Source organism: Chlorocebus sabaeus, chromosome 10 (assembly GCF_047675955.1).
Source record: "Chlorocebus sabaeus isolate Y175 chromosome 10, mChlSab1.0.hap1, whole genome shotgun sequence".
In the NCBI taxonomy this organism is placed as follows: Eukaryota; Metazoa; Chordata; class Mammalia; order Primates; family Cercopithecidae; genus Chlorocebus; species Chlorocebus sabaeus.
Genome location: NC_132913.1, coordinates 36,532,272 through 36,551,716, shown reverse-complemented (window position 1 = coordinate 36,551,716; position 19,445 = coordinate 36,532,272). Strand labels below are relative to the sequence as shown.

General features: G+C 39.2%; 1 protein-coding gene across 4 annotated transcripts in view; it reads right to left on the bottom strand.

Annotated features, from left to right (window-relative positions):
* Window positions 1–3,734: 3,734 nt before the first annotated feature.
* Window positions 3,735–19,445, bottom strand: part of LYPD6B (LY6/PLAUR domain containing 6B) — a 181,868-nt gene continuing 166,157 nt past the window's right edge. For all 4 annotated transcript variants that reach the window (XM_038002147.2, XM_073020265.1, XM_038002148.2 and 1 more), the window contains 4 exons: window positions 13,675–13,826; window positions 10,329–10,427; window positions 5,984–6,114; window positions 3,735–4,446 (listed from right to left, as the gene is read on the bottom strand). In XM_038002147.2, the coding sequence (XP_037858075.2) occupies window positions 4,282–4,446; window positions 5,984–6,114; window positions 10,329–10,427; window positions 13,675–13,789 (510 nt within the window). In that variant the 5' untranslated portion in view covers window positions 13,790–13,826 and the 3' untranslated portion in view covers window positions 3,735–4,281. The remainder of the gene's footprint in view (window positions 4,447–5,983; window positions 6,115–10,328; window positions 10,428–13,674; window positions 13,827–19,445) is intronic.

Here is a 19,445-nt window from a genome sequence, read left to right as displayed (position 1 = left end):
CTAAATAGCATTTCCGGCATTGAGCTGCAAAAGCCCTATTTTTCACAGCCCCAACCAGAATGATCTCAACTCTGGATCACCGTAAAGACAGCTCAGCTTCCAGTCTCAGTATCTGATGAAAGAGAAGCCAAGGCAAGGAGTGAGGGGGGCTGGGCAGGAGACAGAATTGTGAAGATGAAAGGGGAGTGGGAAGAGTCATAGAAAGATGCTGCACTGTTTCAGATACACAGTAGAGGAACTGTGCCTAAAGGCGGACTCAAATCACAACAACTGTTTTTCAGTTTCTTGGACTTTCACCTTTGCGCATTTGTTAGCCTTTGTCTTCTGGCATGATTTGCACCCAGACACAACCACCATCACCATGTCACCCTCCACAAATCCTATAGTTGACAACACATAATGAGGCAAAAATAAAATAAAATAAAACGTCCAGGATCCAAAGGTCATAGCAAACTTTGTAACTGGTGAGCTACATGTCATAAAAGTTTTGCCTAAGGATCATTTCACGAATGTAAAACATAGTTTCCGATTTCATGCCACACCTCACCTCCCATGTCCATGCGTGTCCTCATTGTTCATTTCATGCTTTGCGTGGCTTCATAAGTTCCTTTCCAGTGAGAAAGAGAAACCAACTCACCTTCGCCTTCTTCCTTTTTCTTATGAAATATATTCCACCCAGTGATTGACATGACAGAATGCAGATTGTATAGAAAGTAATGCCGATAATTTCTGACTGCTTTCACGCAGAATTGAATTTAGGGAGAGCATTTACACATGGGTGAGGAAAAGGTGTTAGGTGACTTTTTTTTTCAAGGAATGATTGATGGATGGAATTCAAAGTTTATTCTAGATGTAGATCTATTGAAAGTGGACCTTTGACAGGCCATTCCCTCAGATCTTCCTCATATTCATAGCTAATCCCCTTGTCTCTTTTATACTAACAAATCTACATGTTCCCCATCTTTCTTCACTCCACTACTGGGATTCTCGTTGGACATTTTGACACTAAAGTATTTCTCATTTTCTTACCCACAAGGGGCAAATTAAATTAATCTGAGGCCTGGGATGCTTGGCCATTCCAGGTCCCTATGCAATGGACTTTAAATATCTATGCAGTGAACTCTAATGATTGAATTTATTTTTTGCATTCTAGTTTTTAAATAACATTGAAGATATCACAGAGTCAACTTAGAGTGCATAGGGCTTTCAGATTAGAACTCAAAGGTCAGGTGTTGGAGTCTGGGCCTTCTGATCACCAACATCACATCCATCTTTTATTCTTTCCTTTGGTGGCTCCCCAAGTGGCTGTGTTTCAGAATCATTTGAGGAACTTTTTTTAACTACACATTTTTTGACTCAACGCAGCGAATCTGACTTTGTGAAGTTGGGGCCCAGATTTCTTTTTTTTTTACAATATCCCCCAAGCAATCAGGCAGATATCAGGGACACATTTACTGAAGGCTTTTAGGGAGCACTTCTATCTGGTACAGGGGTTCTTAAACTTGCACATGCATCAGAAGCACCTGGAGGCCTTGTTAAATCACAGGTTGAACCCGCAGAGTTTCTGATTTAATAGGTCTGAGACGGAGTCTGAGATTTGCATTTCTAACAAGTTTCCAGGTGATGCTGTTGGGCCACACTTTTAGAGCCATGCCTGTAACCGAGGTTGCTTGTGTCTGTGTTTATTACTCATCAGCATACCTATTATGTGCCCAAAGACCAGGCTTCAGAAAAAGGAATGATCCTCTTACATCAGAGGTAACACCTGGATGAGCATTATAATCACCTGAGAGCTTTTTTTCTATTTGTTTAAATTTAACTTTCAGCTATTGGGGGTAGGCTTCAGCTTCATCTCAGAGCTACTGAATCAACAGCTCCAGAATGCCCTGGGGACTTGTTTTGTTTTGGAGTTACTCAGAAGATTTTATTACAAGGATTCGAAAACATTTCCTTAGATGAGCCAGTCTTGTGAGTTCATGAATAACTTACACAAAAAATTATTTTTTATCTGAAATTCAAATTTGATGCGGCATCCCATATTTTTATTTGTAATTCCCTGTTCACTCAGCTGCCTTTACCAGAAGCTTGTTTCCTCTGCACTCCTTCCTTTGCTCAACATACCCCGATTTTAAATGCTTAAGGGAGTGGAGGTGAGACGTGAAATCCATATGAACTTGATATTCAGGGTAAAGAAGAGAAATTAGATATTTCCTCAGGAAAGAAAAAAACACACACAAAAGAAACTTCATTAATCTATACAGCAGAAACAAAATCAGGAAAAAAAAAAGTGCTGTCTGCTAATGGTTTTTTTTTTTTTTTACACCAGACAATTTGTCAATTACACAGTCTAAAGAAACCCTGGGGAATAAAAAGATGCCAAAGATGCTATTAAAATTTCCAAGCGAAGCCCTACATAATTAATTTCAAACAAGTATAAGCTATGAAAACTCAAATACTTCAAGGTGTTGAGTGAAAGATGGGATAAATCTATATTAGGCTTCAAAACTGATGCTACCAGGTGAGTCTAAGTTTGGGCCAGAGACAGGAAGATAATGATGTCTGTTCCCTCCCTGTTTGATAGGACGCTAAGGAGCCTTAAGACGAAATGCTCCCGGTGCATCAACGATGAGAAAAAACATAAATACAGCTCAGCCCCTGACATTAGTACGTAACTACTAAGATGGAATCAGATACATGAAACAATCAAAACAGAAGACAAATTCACTGACTCAGAAGACAGAGAAAACAAGGGAAGTGATTTGGCCAACCATTGCTCAGGCTGAGTAACCACCATTAGCACCATGGTCCCTGCAAAGAAAGCTTCTTTCTCCTTAAGCAGTCTTGACATCCCATAGATTAGGGGTCAGCAAATTTTTCCTGAAAAGGGCAAGATAGTAAAGCTTTTAGCCTTTGCAGACTATACAGTCTTTGCTGCATCTCGGCAACCCTGCCATTGTAGCACAACAGGAGACACACACAATACATAAACAAGTGGCCATGGCTGTGTTTTAATAAAGACTTATTCACAGAAATGGGTGGTGGAATGTATTTGGCCTGTGGGCCATAATTTGCCAAATCATGTCATAGGTGAGCCCATGTGGCAAGGATAGCATCATTAATAGAGTGTACAGGGCACCCAGCATTCTAATGATGGATATTTAATTAGGGGAAAAAACCCATTCCATTAACTCATCACTATAAATACAAGGGCAGAGTGTTTAAAGGTCATCCCAAAGTGTGACTGAAGGCAGGAAATCAGAATTCTAGAAACAGGAAGAAGATGCTCATTCGAAATTCAGAGATTGCATTATAAGTGGAAAGAGAAGAGAATGGGACCAAATAGTTTAGCGTGTATTTACAGAAGTTCTCTTGGTAGACATGCCATGCATAAAGAATATGACTGAAGGAGGAAAAGGGACCCCCCTTGCCATTTTCTCTGACTAGAACTTTTGAAGCTACTACTGCTAAGGGTGCATCATATGACAAGGTGTCATCTTCCTTTATCAGGGAGGTTTCCCAGATATTCTCAGGTCACTAAGTTTGTATTAGCATCCTAAAATGCATCTCTCCCCCAAAAGATAAAAGCTAAGTAGCTTTAGCATAGAATTTTATAGTATAATACATATCACCAACGGTGCATGGACACAAATGTCAGTGACCTATTTTATGGTCCTGGTAACTGTTTCACCAGCGGTCTCCACATCAGTCAAGAAACACACAAGCATGCATTTACATTGTATAATTTAAAAGCTTTATTTCCCCCCACAATTAGCAAATAGATTTCATGTTAGTTCAACTGGAAGTTTTCTTCGTGGCAGTTGCCTTTCTCATTCACTAGTCTGTTGGTGGGGAAAACTGCTTTCTCGTGAGGGGAAGGGTTAGATTTCATAGAGACGCTCTGAGCTAATCACATAAACAGGAGGGTTTGACCTGGCAGCCTCTGAGGCAGTCAAGGAGGTCAAGAAATTCTTTCAGCTAAAGGCCTAGTCAGGTGGGACTAGTTGCCAGGATCCACTCTGCAGAACTGACCAAATGTAGTTCTCTTTGACCAGGAAGCCTGGAAGTCAGACCATCTTCTCAGGCCCTGCCAAATTCCCATCCTCAGTCCTGTGGCCTCATGTGGGAACATTTTATCAAAGCAAACCACTGGCTTTCGCCTTGGGGTCCAATGTGCACTCTTCACCAAGTGCAAGATTGATCTTCACTCCAAAGTTCGCCGTTCACACAGTTTTTGGCTTGTGCTTTAGAGGCTGGTCTCTGCCTCTCCTAGGAACGGTGGCATCACAGCAATGGAAGCACAAAGACCCAGGCGAGCACTGGTAGGTAGGGTGTGGGGGCACTGCTGCCAGATGTTCTCTGAGTGTGCATTACGGCAAACACTGCATTAGTGTGATTGGTGGGTAATTCTACATTGCAGATCATTCCTTCACAGCAAGACCTACACTCCTGTTACAAAAAGGAGAGAGGAAAGGACCGTGAATAATAGGAAGAAGAGGGAAGAGGCAAAAGAAAGAAAAAGAAAGAAAGATAAAAGAAAAGCTTCTTCAGCTCTATCTAAAGACAGACAATTGGAGTTGGTTATCCAATTTCGCGTCATCTAGGCTCTTGGGTACCCTTCCCCCACGAATGCCAATGGAATGGAAGGGAAAAACCATGCTGAAAGTCTTTTATCCTAACTGTGATTTATCTGCATCAAACCCAACCCAAGCATTAGCAAGGCAAAGAGGAAGAAAAACTGAATAAGAGTGCTTGATTGAATCCACAAATCTTCTAAAGGTTTGTAAGGGAAAACACTCAGACAAAAATGAAAGCTAGGAACCTTTGGGATTAGTCATTGATTTTCTTTCCTAGTGCTACTTGTTAGGGGATAATAATGACTCTGTATTGTCTATGCTAACACCTGATTCTTATCATTACAGCAACAATGGTTTGCTAATTATGGTTGCTGAGTGGTGTAAGAAAAAAAAAAGCTTGTCCCTAACAGGTGTTTTCAGGGGATGTTTTCAGGTAATACCAAACCTTGCCAGGTACAATGCCTCAACCTGATAAACCCAGCCATTCATAGAGGCTTCCAGGATGACTAGGTATGATAAAGGCATCAACTTTAGGCATCCATATCAGTGGTTCTCAACCCTGGCTGCACATCAGAATCACCTTGGGGAACTTTTTAAAAAGATCCTGACACCCAGGACCCTACTCTGAGGTTCCATTTCAACTGGTCTGGAAAGCCTGCCGGCCCACATCCCTCAACAACAAGCAGAGTGTGTAAAAGCTACCCACGTGATTCTTGTGTAGCTAGAGCTAAAAGCCACTGATTTAAGAATCATTTTCTGTACTTACAGGGTAAATCAAATTCTAAAACCTCATGAAATGAACGTACTTTCAAGTAATTCTTTTTTAAGCATTTCAGAATTCCAGGCATATAGAGGAGTGAAATGCTCATTTAGAATGATAGAATGAGAACATTACAGTGATCAATTGATCTAAAAGGTACCTAGAGTTCATCATATTAAACTGAGGCTAATCCTTCAGACTCCCTTCCTAATCTAAGCAGAAGCAGCAGATAAGACAAGGTTTCCTTCATAAAAACTGTCACCATAGTCCTCTTGTCATCTTCCAGTGTCCCTTTGCAGTGTTCTTGGTGACTCCTGGCCACCAACAGAGCAGAGCAGGCTTTGCCATTTTCTTGTGGATTGTTTGCTCTCAGGTCACCAGAGTTGGCCTTACATCATTCACCCACAGTCTGAGGTCTAGGGTCTAGCTCTGGAGTCTGGGAAATGCCGCTTGTTTATAGTAACATTATTTCTTTTTGAAGGACAGAAAGTCCAACTGTTCTTTGGTCTGCATTTTATCTTTGTATGGAGTCTTTCCTCAAAATGTAAACATGGTCAACATATTACTATCCTTCCAGCCTCTCCTTTGATCTACGACTTACGTTACTAGCATGAAAGTTTAGACAATAACACACACACACAATCCTTACCGTATGTTCAGAATCTCGGCTGTGGTGGCAACCGACAAAATGACATTCACTTCTGGAGGCGCACTTTTTAGTGATGGATGTGCTTCTTCCATGGCTGGTAAAGTGATGAACTGTCAAACAGTACTGTGTGTCTAGGCAAGAGGAAACAAAAAAACAAAACCGAGAAACAAGGTAATTTCATTATCCACATTACAAAAGAGATCGCTCAACAATTAATGCAGAAAGGACTCAAATTCAGGCCAGTCCTGGGGTTTCTAGGCAAGACATTTCATAGCAGTGAACTCTGAAGTTTCTAGGGGATATTTTTCAAGACACCAGCTTCTGAAGCACATGCGTGTTTTGAAAATGAATGTAAATGGGCACTCATCCTGTGGTTTCGGTTAGAGCTGAGGAAAAACTGAAAGCATTTATTTTATCAAACCATGGGTCTGCTCATTTGTTATGAAAATATTTATGTCTCTGGCCCTCTCTCTCTCCCTCTGAAGCACGTTCTTGAAATCTAAAATAAAATGAAAATTGTGAAGGTAAAATGCAATGGGGCAGAACACTTGTTTCATTATTCATCATTTTTCTCTTATATACTAATAGGCCATGTGGTGAGCTGGGGTGAAAAGCAGGTGCTTTGAATTACTCATCATGATCACCTTTTTCACTCATCTGTTAATTGCAAACACTGCATTAATTTTGCACCAACCTAATAATTTCTATTCTGGTTTTAATCCTACCAATATGTTAGACTTTTCTCATCAATGTATTTCCATTTTTCTCCTCCTCTTTAATTAACTCTTACTTTCCCTGTTTCCCACCCACCACCTCCTGCTTAGTATAGCTACAATACCTCATTTCTACCCAGAATTATCCTTAAGGCTTTATGCCACTCACATTTTATTATTTAGGGTTCTTTCGAGAAGTTTCATTCAATATCCTAGGACATTATTCTTTGGTTCTGTGTTTCTTTTATACTGGAGGCCAGTGAAATGCTTCTTAGTTTATTGATCAGAGACTACAACAGCAAGTCCAAAAAATTGGACTAAAGTTGAGAAGATTGGGCTTATGGAACTGCCTCTATCATAGGTGAGCAAGTCATGTTAGATCTTCTGAGCTCATTTTTTTTTTTTTTTTTTTGGTTTTAGGAAAATGATGATAGATAATAAGTGTCTTGGTGCTTTGATAGGGTGGTGGTAAGCTTTACATAATACAAGCAGTAGCAAGCCCATACTGAATGTGCACCATCAGCCAGGTACTCCTCTAACTTGTGTTCAAGCATTCAATCCTTACCATAAGCCTTAAGGTAAGTCACATTAACAGCCTCATTTTACAGTAAATTGAGGACAATTTCTTGCTTATGGTCACATAGAAAGAAAATGGTGAAGAGTAGGATTCTAACCCAGGAGGTTTTCTAGGGCTTGCACTTTTAACCAGAACATGATTCTACTCCTCAGTATACTTAATATTTAACCACGTGGCAACTGATACAGTTTGAATCTGTGTCCCCATCCAAACTTCATATCAAACTGTGAGCCCCAGTGTTGGAGAGGGGAGGTGATTAAATCATGGAGGCGGATCCTTCATGAATGTTTTAGTGCCATCCCCTTAGTGCTGTTCTTGTGACAGTGAGTGAGTTCTCATGAGATCTGCTTATCTAAAACTGTGTAGCAGCTCCCCGCTCTCTTTCTTGCTCCTGCAACCACCATGTGAGATGCCTCATTCCCCCTTTGCTTTCTGCCATGATTGTAAGTTTCCTGAGCCCTCCCCAGAAGCCAAGAAGATGCCAGCCTCAGGCTTCCTGTACAGCCTATGGAACTGTAAGCCAATTAAAGCTCTTTTCTTTATAAATGACCCAGTCTCAGGTGTTTCTTTATAGCAATGCAAGAACAGACTAATACAGTGATATAATGTAGAGTGCCCTACAAGAGTAGTTGACTTCCAGATTCAAAAGGAAAGGGAGCCACTAAAAGTTCTGGAGAAGACATTTCAATTTCTATTCCAAAAAAAGAAGAATCGAAAACTGGTAGCTGCATGTGTTCATACAGAACAGCACATATGCTAAGGCAGCCCTAAAAAGTCAGCATAAAAGCCAGGGTAAATAAAACAAGAAATGTCATTCTTGTCATATCCTGTTACACAGAGAACTTCTTTTAACAACCCCAACAGACCACAGAAGTGAAGCTGTAAAGTGAAAAGGAAACCTGAGATGACAAAGAACAATAGCCGTAGGCCTATTTGCCCCCAGAAATGGTTGACTATCTCTCCCTGAAATGACAAAGTGAAAAGTAAGAAGTTACACCCTCAATTAGAATTCCAGGTGGTTAGTGTCTTTGGGACCTGCCTGGCCTATAGTCAAGAATGGTCCTGTTATGCCATGCTGGAATGCAGGGCCATTCCGTATTGAGCCCATTAAGAGTCAGCCTCTCAGGTGGATGCCGCAGAGCTGACTCTCTTCCACCCTTCCCAGCTCTGATGTTTTTTTTGGTGATGGAAAGCTGCAGCTTCTCCTTTGGTTCAGCCATGTTTCAACAGAGAAGAAATCCTAAAACCCAGAAACAGCCACACATCATCTTTGCCTGCATGCTAAAATGGCTTTGGTTAATGACAAATTGGAGCATTACGCACAGACCTAGTAGGAACAGTGTTTTGGTACAATTCAAAACAATAGCATGATCCATGAAGATAAGGCCTAATAGGCTGGACATCAGTGCCGCAGTTTACTACTGTTCTAACCCTTGCTGTGCAGTTTTCAAGGCAACTTAAAGCAAATTGTTAAAGGATGATACTCTCTGAAACAAAGTAGTAAAGAGAAGCATCAACAAACCTTGAAAACTTTGAAATAAAGATACATTTCTGTTGAAAATGTAGAAATAAATCCCCAAATATATACAATCACGCATGCACATACACTCATAAGCGCACACACAACTTAAGTACGGTCCCTTGACAGAAATGTAAAAGAACCTCAAGAAAAACATATTTTGGTAATTAATTATTCTTGAAAATAAATAACAAAAAACACTGTCCACATGGATGTCACAGCCATTTGTGCTAAATTATGGCATAAGATTCTCAGGCATAGTAGAGGTCTCCAGTGTGTAGTATTTATTGGCTCCACACATTGGTTTTAACTGGAAGAGATAAGGCTATGCCACTGCTATAAATAATGTGGTATTGGAATTTCCAAAAGATTCCTGGCAACAGTAGACCAAAACTAGTTATCTCTAATTCCGTAAGAGTTTGTTTTTCTTGGCCTTTTATATCTGAAAAACCTAAAACACAGTACATCCTAAAATCTGAACAACGCAATCTCCTCAGAAGTAGGGTTTTAACATTTCAATTCATCCATCAGCACAGTCTGTCTGCTTTACTTCCAAGTTCATATGCATTCAATCATTCACCTCCCCACCTCCTCTGCTCCTACCAACCTAGTTCAAATTCTCATCTTCTGTCTGAAGACAAGAGTCGTCATTTGGTGTTCCCTTCTACTCTTGTCCTCAACCCTCCATTCTCCACACAGCAGCCAGAGCAATATTTTGGAACACAACTGCTGTGTACTCCCTAGCTTAAAACTCCCTACTGCCTTCTCATCACCTTTACAATAAAATCCAAACTATCAGAAAAAAGAAGCTCTTGCATGTCCTGGCCCTTGCTTCCTTCTCAGATCCTTCCTCCATCTCCCACTAAGCCTCTGCAGCCAGTCTCCTTCCTGTTCATTGAAGAGGCCAACTATCAACCTTGAAAACTCTGCATTTGTGATTCCCTCTTCCCGGTATGTTCTTCCTACAGATCTCCACATGGCAGCTTGCTGTGGTCACTCAGGTCTTAGTTCTAAGGTACAGTTCTCAGAGAAGATTTCCCTGACTATCTAATCAGAGACTTTCATTCATTCTGTCAGCAAATATTTACTGAGAAAACATGGGCCAGGCACTGGATTAGGCACTGGGATATATCAGTAAACTAAACAAACTAAAAAGATACTTGAAAGTTTGTTAAATGAATGAATGAGTTTCCCAAATATCAATGTATCTCAAGAGTACAGAAATCATCCTTTGTTTTGAGACGGTAAGTATGACTTTTCTAGATGTATAATCAAGTATTTCTGAAATTCTGAGAATGACTTAATCAATATTGTGGTCTATGTGTTCTCCCTGGTAAATAACATTTAAGAAACTCTTTCTTAAGGTACTCAACTTCAATTTGAGGCTTTGACACCAGCTTCCAAGAACTCTCAATATAGTCTGATGTTCGGATAGTCTCAGAAAAAAATACATCTGATTCCTAAAGTACGTCATCAAATCGGGAGAGATTCAAAAGAAATGAGATCACAGAAGTCTTCCAAACTCAGCACACTTACTTTGTGGACACCATTTGTCTTCTGCCCATCTATTGCAGTTATAATTATCCCCTGCATTTTCACAAGTAAAGCACTTGAAGCTATTTGGAAATGGTGTAGCTTTAAAGAAAAAAGCAAAGTGAAACAGTAAGTTACAGAAGACAAAAGTTTCAAACATCAAATATGGCACAAAATTAGCAACTTTAACAGATGAAACAAAACTTACAAGCTTTCATCCTTAAAATATCTGTTTCTAGAGAGCTAGATTTACCCATCAGGCTTTTGGGGACTTTTCTTTATTCCCTTTTGTTTAAATGTCTTCTAAGAATTGCCACTATAGAGTAATGAAAGTGGTCCCACAGCTACTTTGAAAGATGCATAGTATTGTTCTATTATCATTTATAATTTGGGAATAAGTAGGGGCTGAGGGGGTGAATGAGGGTGGGAGAGGTATTGGAACACATGTGTCATCCCTGAAAAGAACTGGAGTCAGATTAACCTGAGTTTGAATTCTGTTCTTCCCACAGATTAGTTGTGTGATTTTTAAAATTCTAAGCTATAATAATATTTATATTAATAATGAAGATGCTCATGACTTGCAGAAGTATAATGATTAAATGGGGGGTTGCAAGCAAATACCTTGTAGTCTCTAGCACATCAGATCATGCTGGTTTCTGTCCATATGCACTTCCAATACAGCTACCTTTAACCTCAAACAAGTAATCTCATCTGATAATATGCCAATTATTACAACATTAGACCTTGGCCAGGAATATAACATTTAATATGAGGATGATAGTAATTCTTAAGCCCTTATAATTAGACTAGTTTGTTATGGAAAGAAGGATTTCTGAGTTGCTGGCAGTCTGGACTGAGAGCAACTTGTCTTTACGCCTTTTTTTTTTTTTTTTTTTTTTTGCCTTCTTGTATCTTGTAACTTTAGTGGACAAGAAGAAAAAACTAAAATAATTTGACATTTCTGTGTAGACCAGGTATAGGACCCTGTGTACAACTTTCAATTCTCCCATTTTTGTAAGACAAAGACACTGTTTCATCCTCTTCATTCTATTAGTAAGATGGTAACCATCCTAGTAATATAACTAGAAGTTGGGGTGACAATCAGAAAGCAGTGGGAATTTCAGATAAAGGGGAGGATATGTATGGTAGCATAAAACAAGAACAAAATATCAAAAGCTAAAGTTTGGAGGACAAGAAGTTAAATACTGAGGATATATTTCAGTTTTGCCTATGTTCGAAAGTGTATTAGGTAAATAAATAAATAATGACATCCATTTTCACCAATTAAATCAGTACAGTTAAAAAATACTAATACTCAATGCTGGTAGCTAAATGGTTAAAGTATAAATTGGCACAACCTTTTTGATTTAGTAATTCCAATTCCAGGAAATCTATTCTAAGGTCATTAGCCAACTGAAGAGAAAGTGCATTTAAAAAGATAATCAGTGAAGAATTATTTAACATTTAGGTTGCTTGTGATTTATTTTTCTTTCTGATATAAAGTGTGGGGGAATAGTGAAATAAGCTACAGACCAGCCTTATGATTTTTTTTTTTAATGTAGAAGACATTAAATTATCTTCAAAGACATTGGGAAATATTCAAAATATGTATAAACAGAGGAAAAACTGTGTAAAACTAAATTTGTACCATCTCAGTATATCACATATGTAAATACACATACATAGAAAAAATACTGGAAGGAAAATATTCCAAAAGAAAAACTCCTTTGAATCTTGAGGTTATGAATAAATTTTATTTTCTTCTATATGTTTTCTGTCTCAGGAATTTTCTATAATGAACATGTATTACTTTTTTTTCTTTTTTAAAATTATTTTTTTCTCATCATAAAATTGTACTAAGCTTAAAAATTTCAAAATTTGTAAAGAAGTTAGGGTCTATGAAAATGATGTCTGTGCCATGTCTTTCAGCTATCAGTATATAATTATTACCAATTTAGGAATGTATAACGGTAGTTCAAGGTGTATATGTGTAGTATATGTATGTATATGTACATGTGTAGTATACATGTGTATATATGCACACACACAGAGATAACCATCCCAAATAATAAAACACAAAGTAAAGAACAGTAATAATATAGATCTCATTTAGGAGTAGTATAAGAAGAGGGGGTTCTCACACCTGACCATGTATCAACAGTATCAGGAGAGCTTCTTAAAAAAGAAAAGCAGGGAAAAAAAGAAATAAATATATTCTGCATCTCACCCTCTTGACTATTAAATCTCTGGAGAAGCGATTAGGGATATGCAGTTAAAAATCCTTTCATAATGATTCTGATATTCTTCCAGGCATGGGAACTACAGGCACTCACATGTATACCAAATAATTTTTTATTTATAAGAATCACTCTTTAATAAAGTACATCAAAGAAGTTTTACTTGTCTAAAAAGAAAGGAGGGTTAATGACATATGTATACAAACATGTATCTATACATATGTATGTAAAATGTATTAACATATATGTCCTGTAGATGACATACACTAATATTTGCCTATTTTTAAACTATTAGTGGGAAAGTTGAGTCTTATGTAACCTTTGCTAATGGTGATTATGCGTGGTAGTAATGAAAATCCAGGTGATATTTCCTTCCAAATTTCAAACAAATAAATCTGTTTTCAAAATCCTTAATGGCCATTTGAAAAAATTAATAGATCATTTATGCAGAAACATTCAACAGCCAATTTCCTTCTCCATGGAAGACACAAAGAACAATGAATTTCCTCTACTATGCCATGATTAGGAATGGTGTTTCAGAAGAGTGTGTGTGTGTGTGTGTGCGTTCTTTTTTTTTTTTTTTTTGAGACGGAGTCTCGCTCTGTCGCCCAGGCGGAGTGCAGTGGCCGGATCTCGGCTCACTGCAAGCTCCGCCTCCCGGGTTCACGCCATTCTCCTGCCTCAGCCTCCCGAGTAGCTGGGACTACAGGCGCCCGCCACCACGCCTGGCTAATTTTTTGTATTTTTTAGTAGAGACGGGGTTTCACCGTGTTAGCCAGGATGGTTTTGATCTCCTGACCTCGTGACCCGCCTGCCTTGGCCTCCCAAAGTGCTGGGATTACAGGCGTCAGCCACTGTGCCTGGCCCCAAAAGTGTTTTTTAAAACAAGAATGCTATTAAAACTTCAGCAGGAAGCCAGACCATTTTAAGAAATGGAGAAACTTTCACTTACCATACGCTTACCCATAGAAGTAATGGAGACTTTCTGTTTTATTCTAGGGATAAACCAAAGGTTCTGGGAAAGACGAAGTTACAATAAATGGAAAAGGGGGCTTCATATGAACACTCTGACCCCACAGCCACGAACTAGGATGGCAACCACCACTACTTACGGTCGAGAGGAGGCCTCACATTATAGAAGTTGATGTTCTTGGCAAATGCCCAGCTTTCTGAGAAGATAACGATCTGGACAACAGCTATAGCGAGAGTGTGACAGAGGAGCAGCATGCTGACCTTGTGTGCTGGGCGGTCCAAACTCTTCTATCTATGGTGAAAAGACACACTGGTTCAGTTTCTTCATATTTTACACATCAGTGGGTGTTTGTTTTGCTTCTGTTTGGAAAGCTCCATTATTCAAATATATCCAACCATCTAACCTGTTCTGTAGGGCCAGGACCTGTGAGTAAATTGCATTGTTTTTGATCAGATGAAAGGTGAGTAATGACCTCCTTCTACTGGTCAGGCCTCTGCACTAGCCAGGTAGGCTTTAGCAGCACACACGATGGCCTTTTGAGTTCAGAAAGGACAAGCAGGCAGAGCTGGCCTTGCTGCACCCCATTCCCTCAGTGCCTGCGGCTAGCTGGTTTCCTCTGTGCTGAATCACCGGATTTCTTAAATCAACTGTGGTTCTGAGGCATGTTGAGCCAAAGTCACTGGACCACCTATCTGTCAGTTCTATTCCTTGAGTCAACATTTACATTTGATAAATTTTGCAACTCTTTCAAAACCTGGAAGAAACAATAAAAGTGGGAGCAGTGAGAAGGATGGCAGGGGAAAGGACAAGGAGTCTGAGAAATCAAATCTCTGCTAGATCCCAGAGCACACTGATAGTAAGAAGAGAGACAAGAGTCGCTGTAAACTGCCAGCCCCTCCTGTTTCTGTCACCCTGGACACAACAAGCTGCCAGGAGGTTCTAGAGGAAACAGAATAAAAGTTGTCTGAAAAACTGACAACCATATAATGTTAGTCCTGGTCCACAAATACTACTCACTGTGTTTATAGACTTTAAGTAGGCAGGGGAAAATCCCAACAAAATGACAGACATGTACATAGCACTGAGGAAAAGCTATGACATCTTAAGCCCCCTGGCTCTGCTCCCCCAGAGGCAGACCTGGTAGCAAGAACATTTATAATGTCACCATTGACAGGTTTCCTTTGACAAGGGGGAGGTGTGGGCAGCAGAAAAAGTATGTTAACTGGGAACCCAAAGACTTTGGTTTAGGTGCTGGCTCTGCTATTTATTAGCTGCCTGACCTTAGGGAAGCTCTTTAAACTCTATTAACCTTAATTTCCTCATCTATGAAGTGGCTTAATAATACCTACACTGCCCACATATGTAGGTAAATGTGAGCATCAAATGTAGGTTCAGAAGGAATCACATAGGATTGTGTACATAAAAGAACTCATCATAAAAGTTCTGTGAACATACTGGAATACTAGAGTTCAATAATATTGGCTGAACTCCTTCTTGCTGAATCAACCGGTTTCAATGGGTTTAGGGAATTTTTCAAAGGAAAAAATTCGATCTCTGCATATACAAGCATAATCCTTCACATGCACATTTTGTTTGAAGCCAGAGCAATAATGCATAGATTCTATGAATTTTCTTCTCTCTCTTATTGTGGGTATACTGATTTTGCATGTGTCGCTAATAAGGCCTGCCTATGGGGATGGAACTAAGTTATTAGACAATATGTAGCCACAACATCCTATCATCCCTATTGACGGCGTTTGCCACTAATAGAACTGAGTTGCTAAGAAAGTACTCAGAATTATAAAACAACAACAACAACAACTTGTGTGAGTATGTTTCAAAAAACAATAGCGAGACTTTCTACCTGCATTATAGCTCATGTACATAATCATACCTAGTGATATATAAAAATATATATAAATCTTTCCTGGTTCATTTTAGAAACCAAGATTGGCCTTTCAGTTATTGGATTTCTAAATTCTATTCTTATGCTCTTTCTGAAGAAATGGACAGTTAGCAAAAAATATTATCCCTTACAGTCAAGTGGTTGTACCGATACAGATTCTGCTTCTCCTATTCATTTCTCTGAATTGGTCTATTCCATAGTCATTATTGTACCCTTCTTTATACCAGTAGAGACCCTTTGAGTGGGGGAGACTAATTAATCCCTTTTTCACAGTCTCAGAATGACTGTTCCAGTAGCAATCCTCAAGTGTTCTTATAATATGGAGAGAAGGCCTAAGATACAGGTTTCAGTGTCGTGTTGTCTATATTCAAATCTCTTTTTCACCACTAAGCAACTATGGGACCTTGGACAAGTTGCTGAATTTCCAAGACTTGGCTTCCTCATCTCTAGAACAAGCATAGGATAGTACTTACCTCATAGTTTTGAACCGAGGACTGAACGACCCAGTGCATAGGAAGCGAAGCACATAGTTCGCATGCACTGAGTCATTGAGCTGAGCACATGTGCTGAGTGCATGGTTAAAGCTCTATTTATTGAGCACTTTCTATTCAATAGTAAAGAGCATTGGCTCAAATACCTGCAATCAAAACTGCTATTTGGTGCAAGCTCCTTAACTTCCCTGTACCAAAAATTTTGCATCTATAAAATGGGAGTAATAATACCCACTTCATAGGGTTGTGGGAATTAAATTAATGCCTGTAAAGTACTTAGTTACATGCGTGGGATTTTACTAATTTTTACTAAGTAAGCACTTACTATTATGAACAAATCCCCAGTTTGGTACCACAAGTAAAAAGTTTGGTTTTCCTCATGTAATCTCAGTGTGAGACAAAAGCCCACTCATTCATTCAACATGTTGTTATTGATACCTAATAAATAACAAGTTATTGTTATCACTAACTCCCCAACAAGGTCTTGACTCTAATGCAAATTGCATTTTAGAGGGAGAAGACAGGCAATACATGTGGGCAAAACATAATTTCAGATAGTCATAAGTTTCATGAAAGAAACACAATAAGGCGAGACGATAGTGAAGAGAAGGTGCTACTTTACACAGACAATGGACCCAGTGTGTCTCTCTGAGTAGGTGACATTCGAACAGGTAAATTAAATGATGGGAAAGAATCAGCCAAGTAAAGAATCAAGGGAAAAGTAACGAAGGTCCTAAGATGGGAAGAAGCTTGCCTCATGGGGAGAACTCAAAAAAAGCAGCCAGTGTGGCTGGAACATGAAGAAGTAGGGGACTGGACAGTCAGGGAGTCGGCAGGGCCAGATCACACAGATGCTTACTTGCCACGGCAAGAATTTTGAGTCTAGCAAAATCAAGATATTGTTTAATTTAGAACATCTAATCGTGAACAATGCCAAGAATGCTTTTTCTCTATCAAGTAATTAGTCCCAGATTCCTAGCCTTATCTCTAGTTCCTGAAACAAAGCGATACAAACGATAGTGAACATAGAGGAATATGGAATTCAGATACACTGCAAAAGTCTCTCTAAGAATAAATGACAGACAACTTAAAAACAACTGATCGAAAACAAACACAAGGATTAGGCTTCTTTCTGGTTTTTCTATCCTTTGAAATAGCACCGTAGGAACCCTAGCTTCATTATCATTGTACAAGTGAGGAAACTGTGGTTTGGCGGCAACATATGTAATGATCCCAACACAGTTCTCAGAACATAGTATCCTCTCAAAACACTTCCACATAGCACAGCCTAGCCTGCTAAACTTGAAAGCTAATGAGAAGTATACAAAAAAAAATTGCTTCCATATAGACAAAATGTATTTTCATTTCCATTTTTAACTAAAACAGCATAGACTTATTCTATCAAAATTCTGCAAAACTGCCAAAGTTTTGCCTGTCAAGTGAGGAAAGTACTAAATAAAAATGTCTTCTATTTCCAGAGCATGTTTTCTAATCTCTTACCATCTACTGCTTCTTCCTGAGGACTTATATCTATCTCTATCTATTCTTCAGTGTGTAGGTTTGTGTTAACATGACTGTTTTATTTTTCACAACTCAAACACATTAGGATAATGAAAAAGTAAATGACTAACTCTAGTAGCTGACAGTTGTTTTACATTTAGAATCATTTCACAGAGACTCTGAACTAAAAATTATCTGCTGAGACTTTGCTGAGTAGGCTTTCATTGCAGCCTCTGTGGCAGAACAAGGTCATGAGAGAGCTTATATTTTGCTCCAGAGGCAGAGAAATCTTTCATATGGATTAGATTAAGTCATTCAGGTTATTTTCTCCAAAGCCATCACATAGAGCAGTGTTACTTCTTCATACGCAAAGACAGGTGGCCTATGAGTGTCTTTAGGTTATTTGCAAAACTATGTGTCTAGACATGTTTTCCCTCTGGGTGGAGTATCTCAAAGGAATCCACATAATTGATTGTAGAGACCTACATAATGGTTAAGAGCGACTTCTTGCTGTTTCAGAATATGGCTATAATAATTTGGCTTCCTGTGACTTAGACATTTTCATATTTTGACACTAAGAGAGAAAGTTCCACATATATATTAGGTATCTGGTCCACTTCGTGAACTCAAGGGTAGCTCAAAACATTTTTCCCAACACAGAGCTTATTACCTTCATCCATCTTTCCCACATAGTAGGCCTGGTCAGAAATCCCTCACCGATGATACTGATCTTTCCTGTGTTTTATGAGTCCTCCCTTTGGAAGATACATTAATACTTGCTCCAGAATACAGAGTGCTTCCTTGCCAGAAGGAAGGGATTTCTGCAAGGCATATTTATAGGGATACAGCAGGGATGGGCGACTCTCAGGCTTCCAGAGAATCGCAGGTAGCCAGATTTGTAAATTTAGGAAGCCCCACCTGAGACTTTGGCCTATTACTGACCAGAATCAAGGACTTACCTGGCACTTGGTCCAGAAGCATGACTATTTCCCAAGTTTGAGTCTGGATAATCACCTCATCCAACATGTGGCATTTTACACTTCCAGGGAAAAGACAGAAAGTTGATGGGGTCTTCAGGAAGCAGCACATCTTTGACATCATAAACTCTTTTGAGGTAGGAAAATGACCCACATTTTTTTGTTATATTCCCCAGGCCATGCTCAGTGCATGCTAGATACTCAGCAAATACTTTATGGAATAGAGCCAACCTCATTAGCTATGACCTATAAAGACTGCCTTAGTTAGTAAGCAAGACAAAAGTGGTGGGCCGTTTAGAATTGGCAGGGTGTCCAAAGATGATAAAGAAATGATGAAAGGTGATTTGAAAAAGAAGAGACTAAACAAAGGTGGTAAATGCTGGCATTTCTTGCACAATTGCTAAAAATGAGTCAGCAAGCACAAGGCCAACTTCAGCTGCCAATAAAATAAATGAAATAGATAATGTAAGGGGAACAGCTCTGGTAAGTCCAACATGCCTATCAACACTCACATTCACACCTTCCTGCAAGCACCACTTATCTCACAGTAAGACACTTTAATGACAATCTTTAACAGGCCTGCCTTCCCTTGTAAAAAGAATAGAAGGCAAAGTGGAAATTCAAACTGAAAGCTGAAATTTTACTCAGAAAGAGTGGAAAAGACAAAAAGACTCTTCTTCCAAAGGGAAATTAGCCAGAAAAGTTTACCATTTACAACAAGGGTTGTGCTACTTGCCTCTGGCTGTTAGGCCAGCTTGGCAACTGGAGACATGCTGGTTCCCATTAAATTTAGGAATAACACTGGTGGGGCTTAGTCAAGACCAGGTGCTCACTCCCTTCCTTGCAGGGGAACTGAGGCTCCAGTTCCTAACCTTCCCTGGGCGTTGGGAACCTAGTTCCTACAGCTTCAATTTCTCTTTGCCAATAGGTTCTCTATTTCTGGTACATGGAGGGTTGTTTTCCCCCACAAGTTTAAATATGAATTATTTTAATTTTAATATATTTAATCTAGCATTCTATGTGCCTGAAGCAGAAT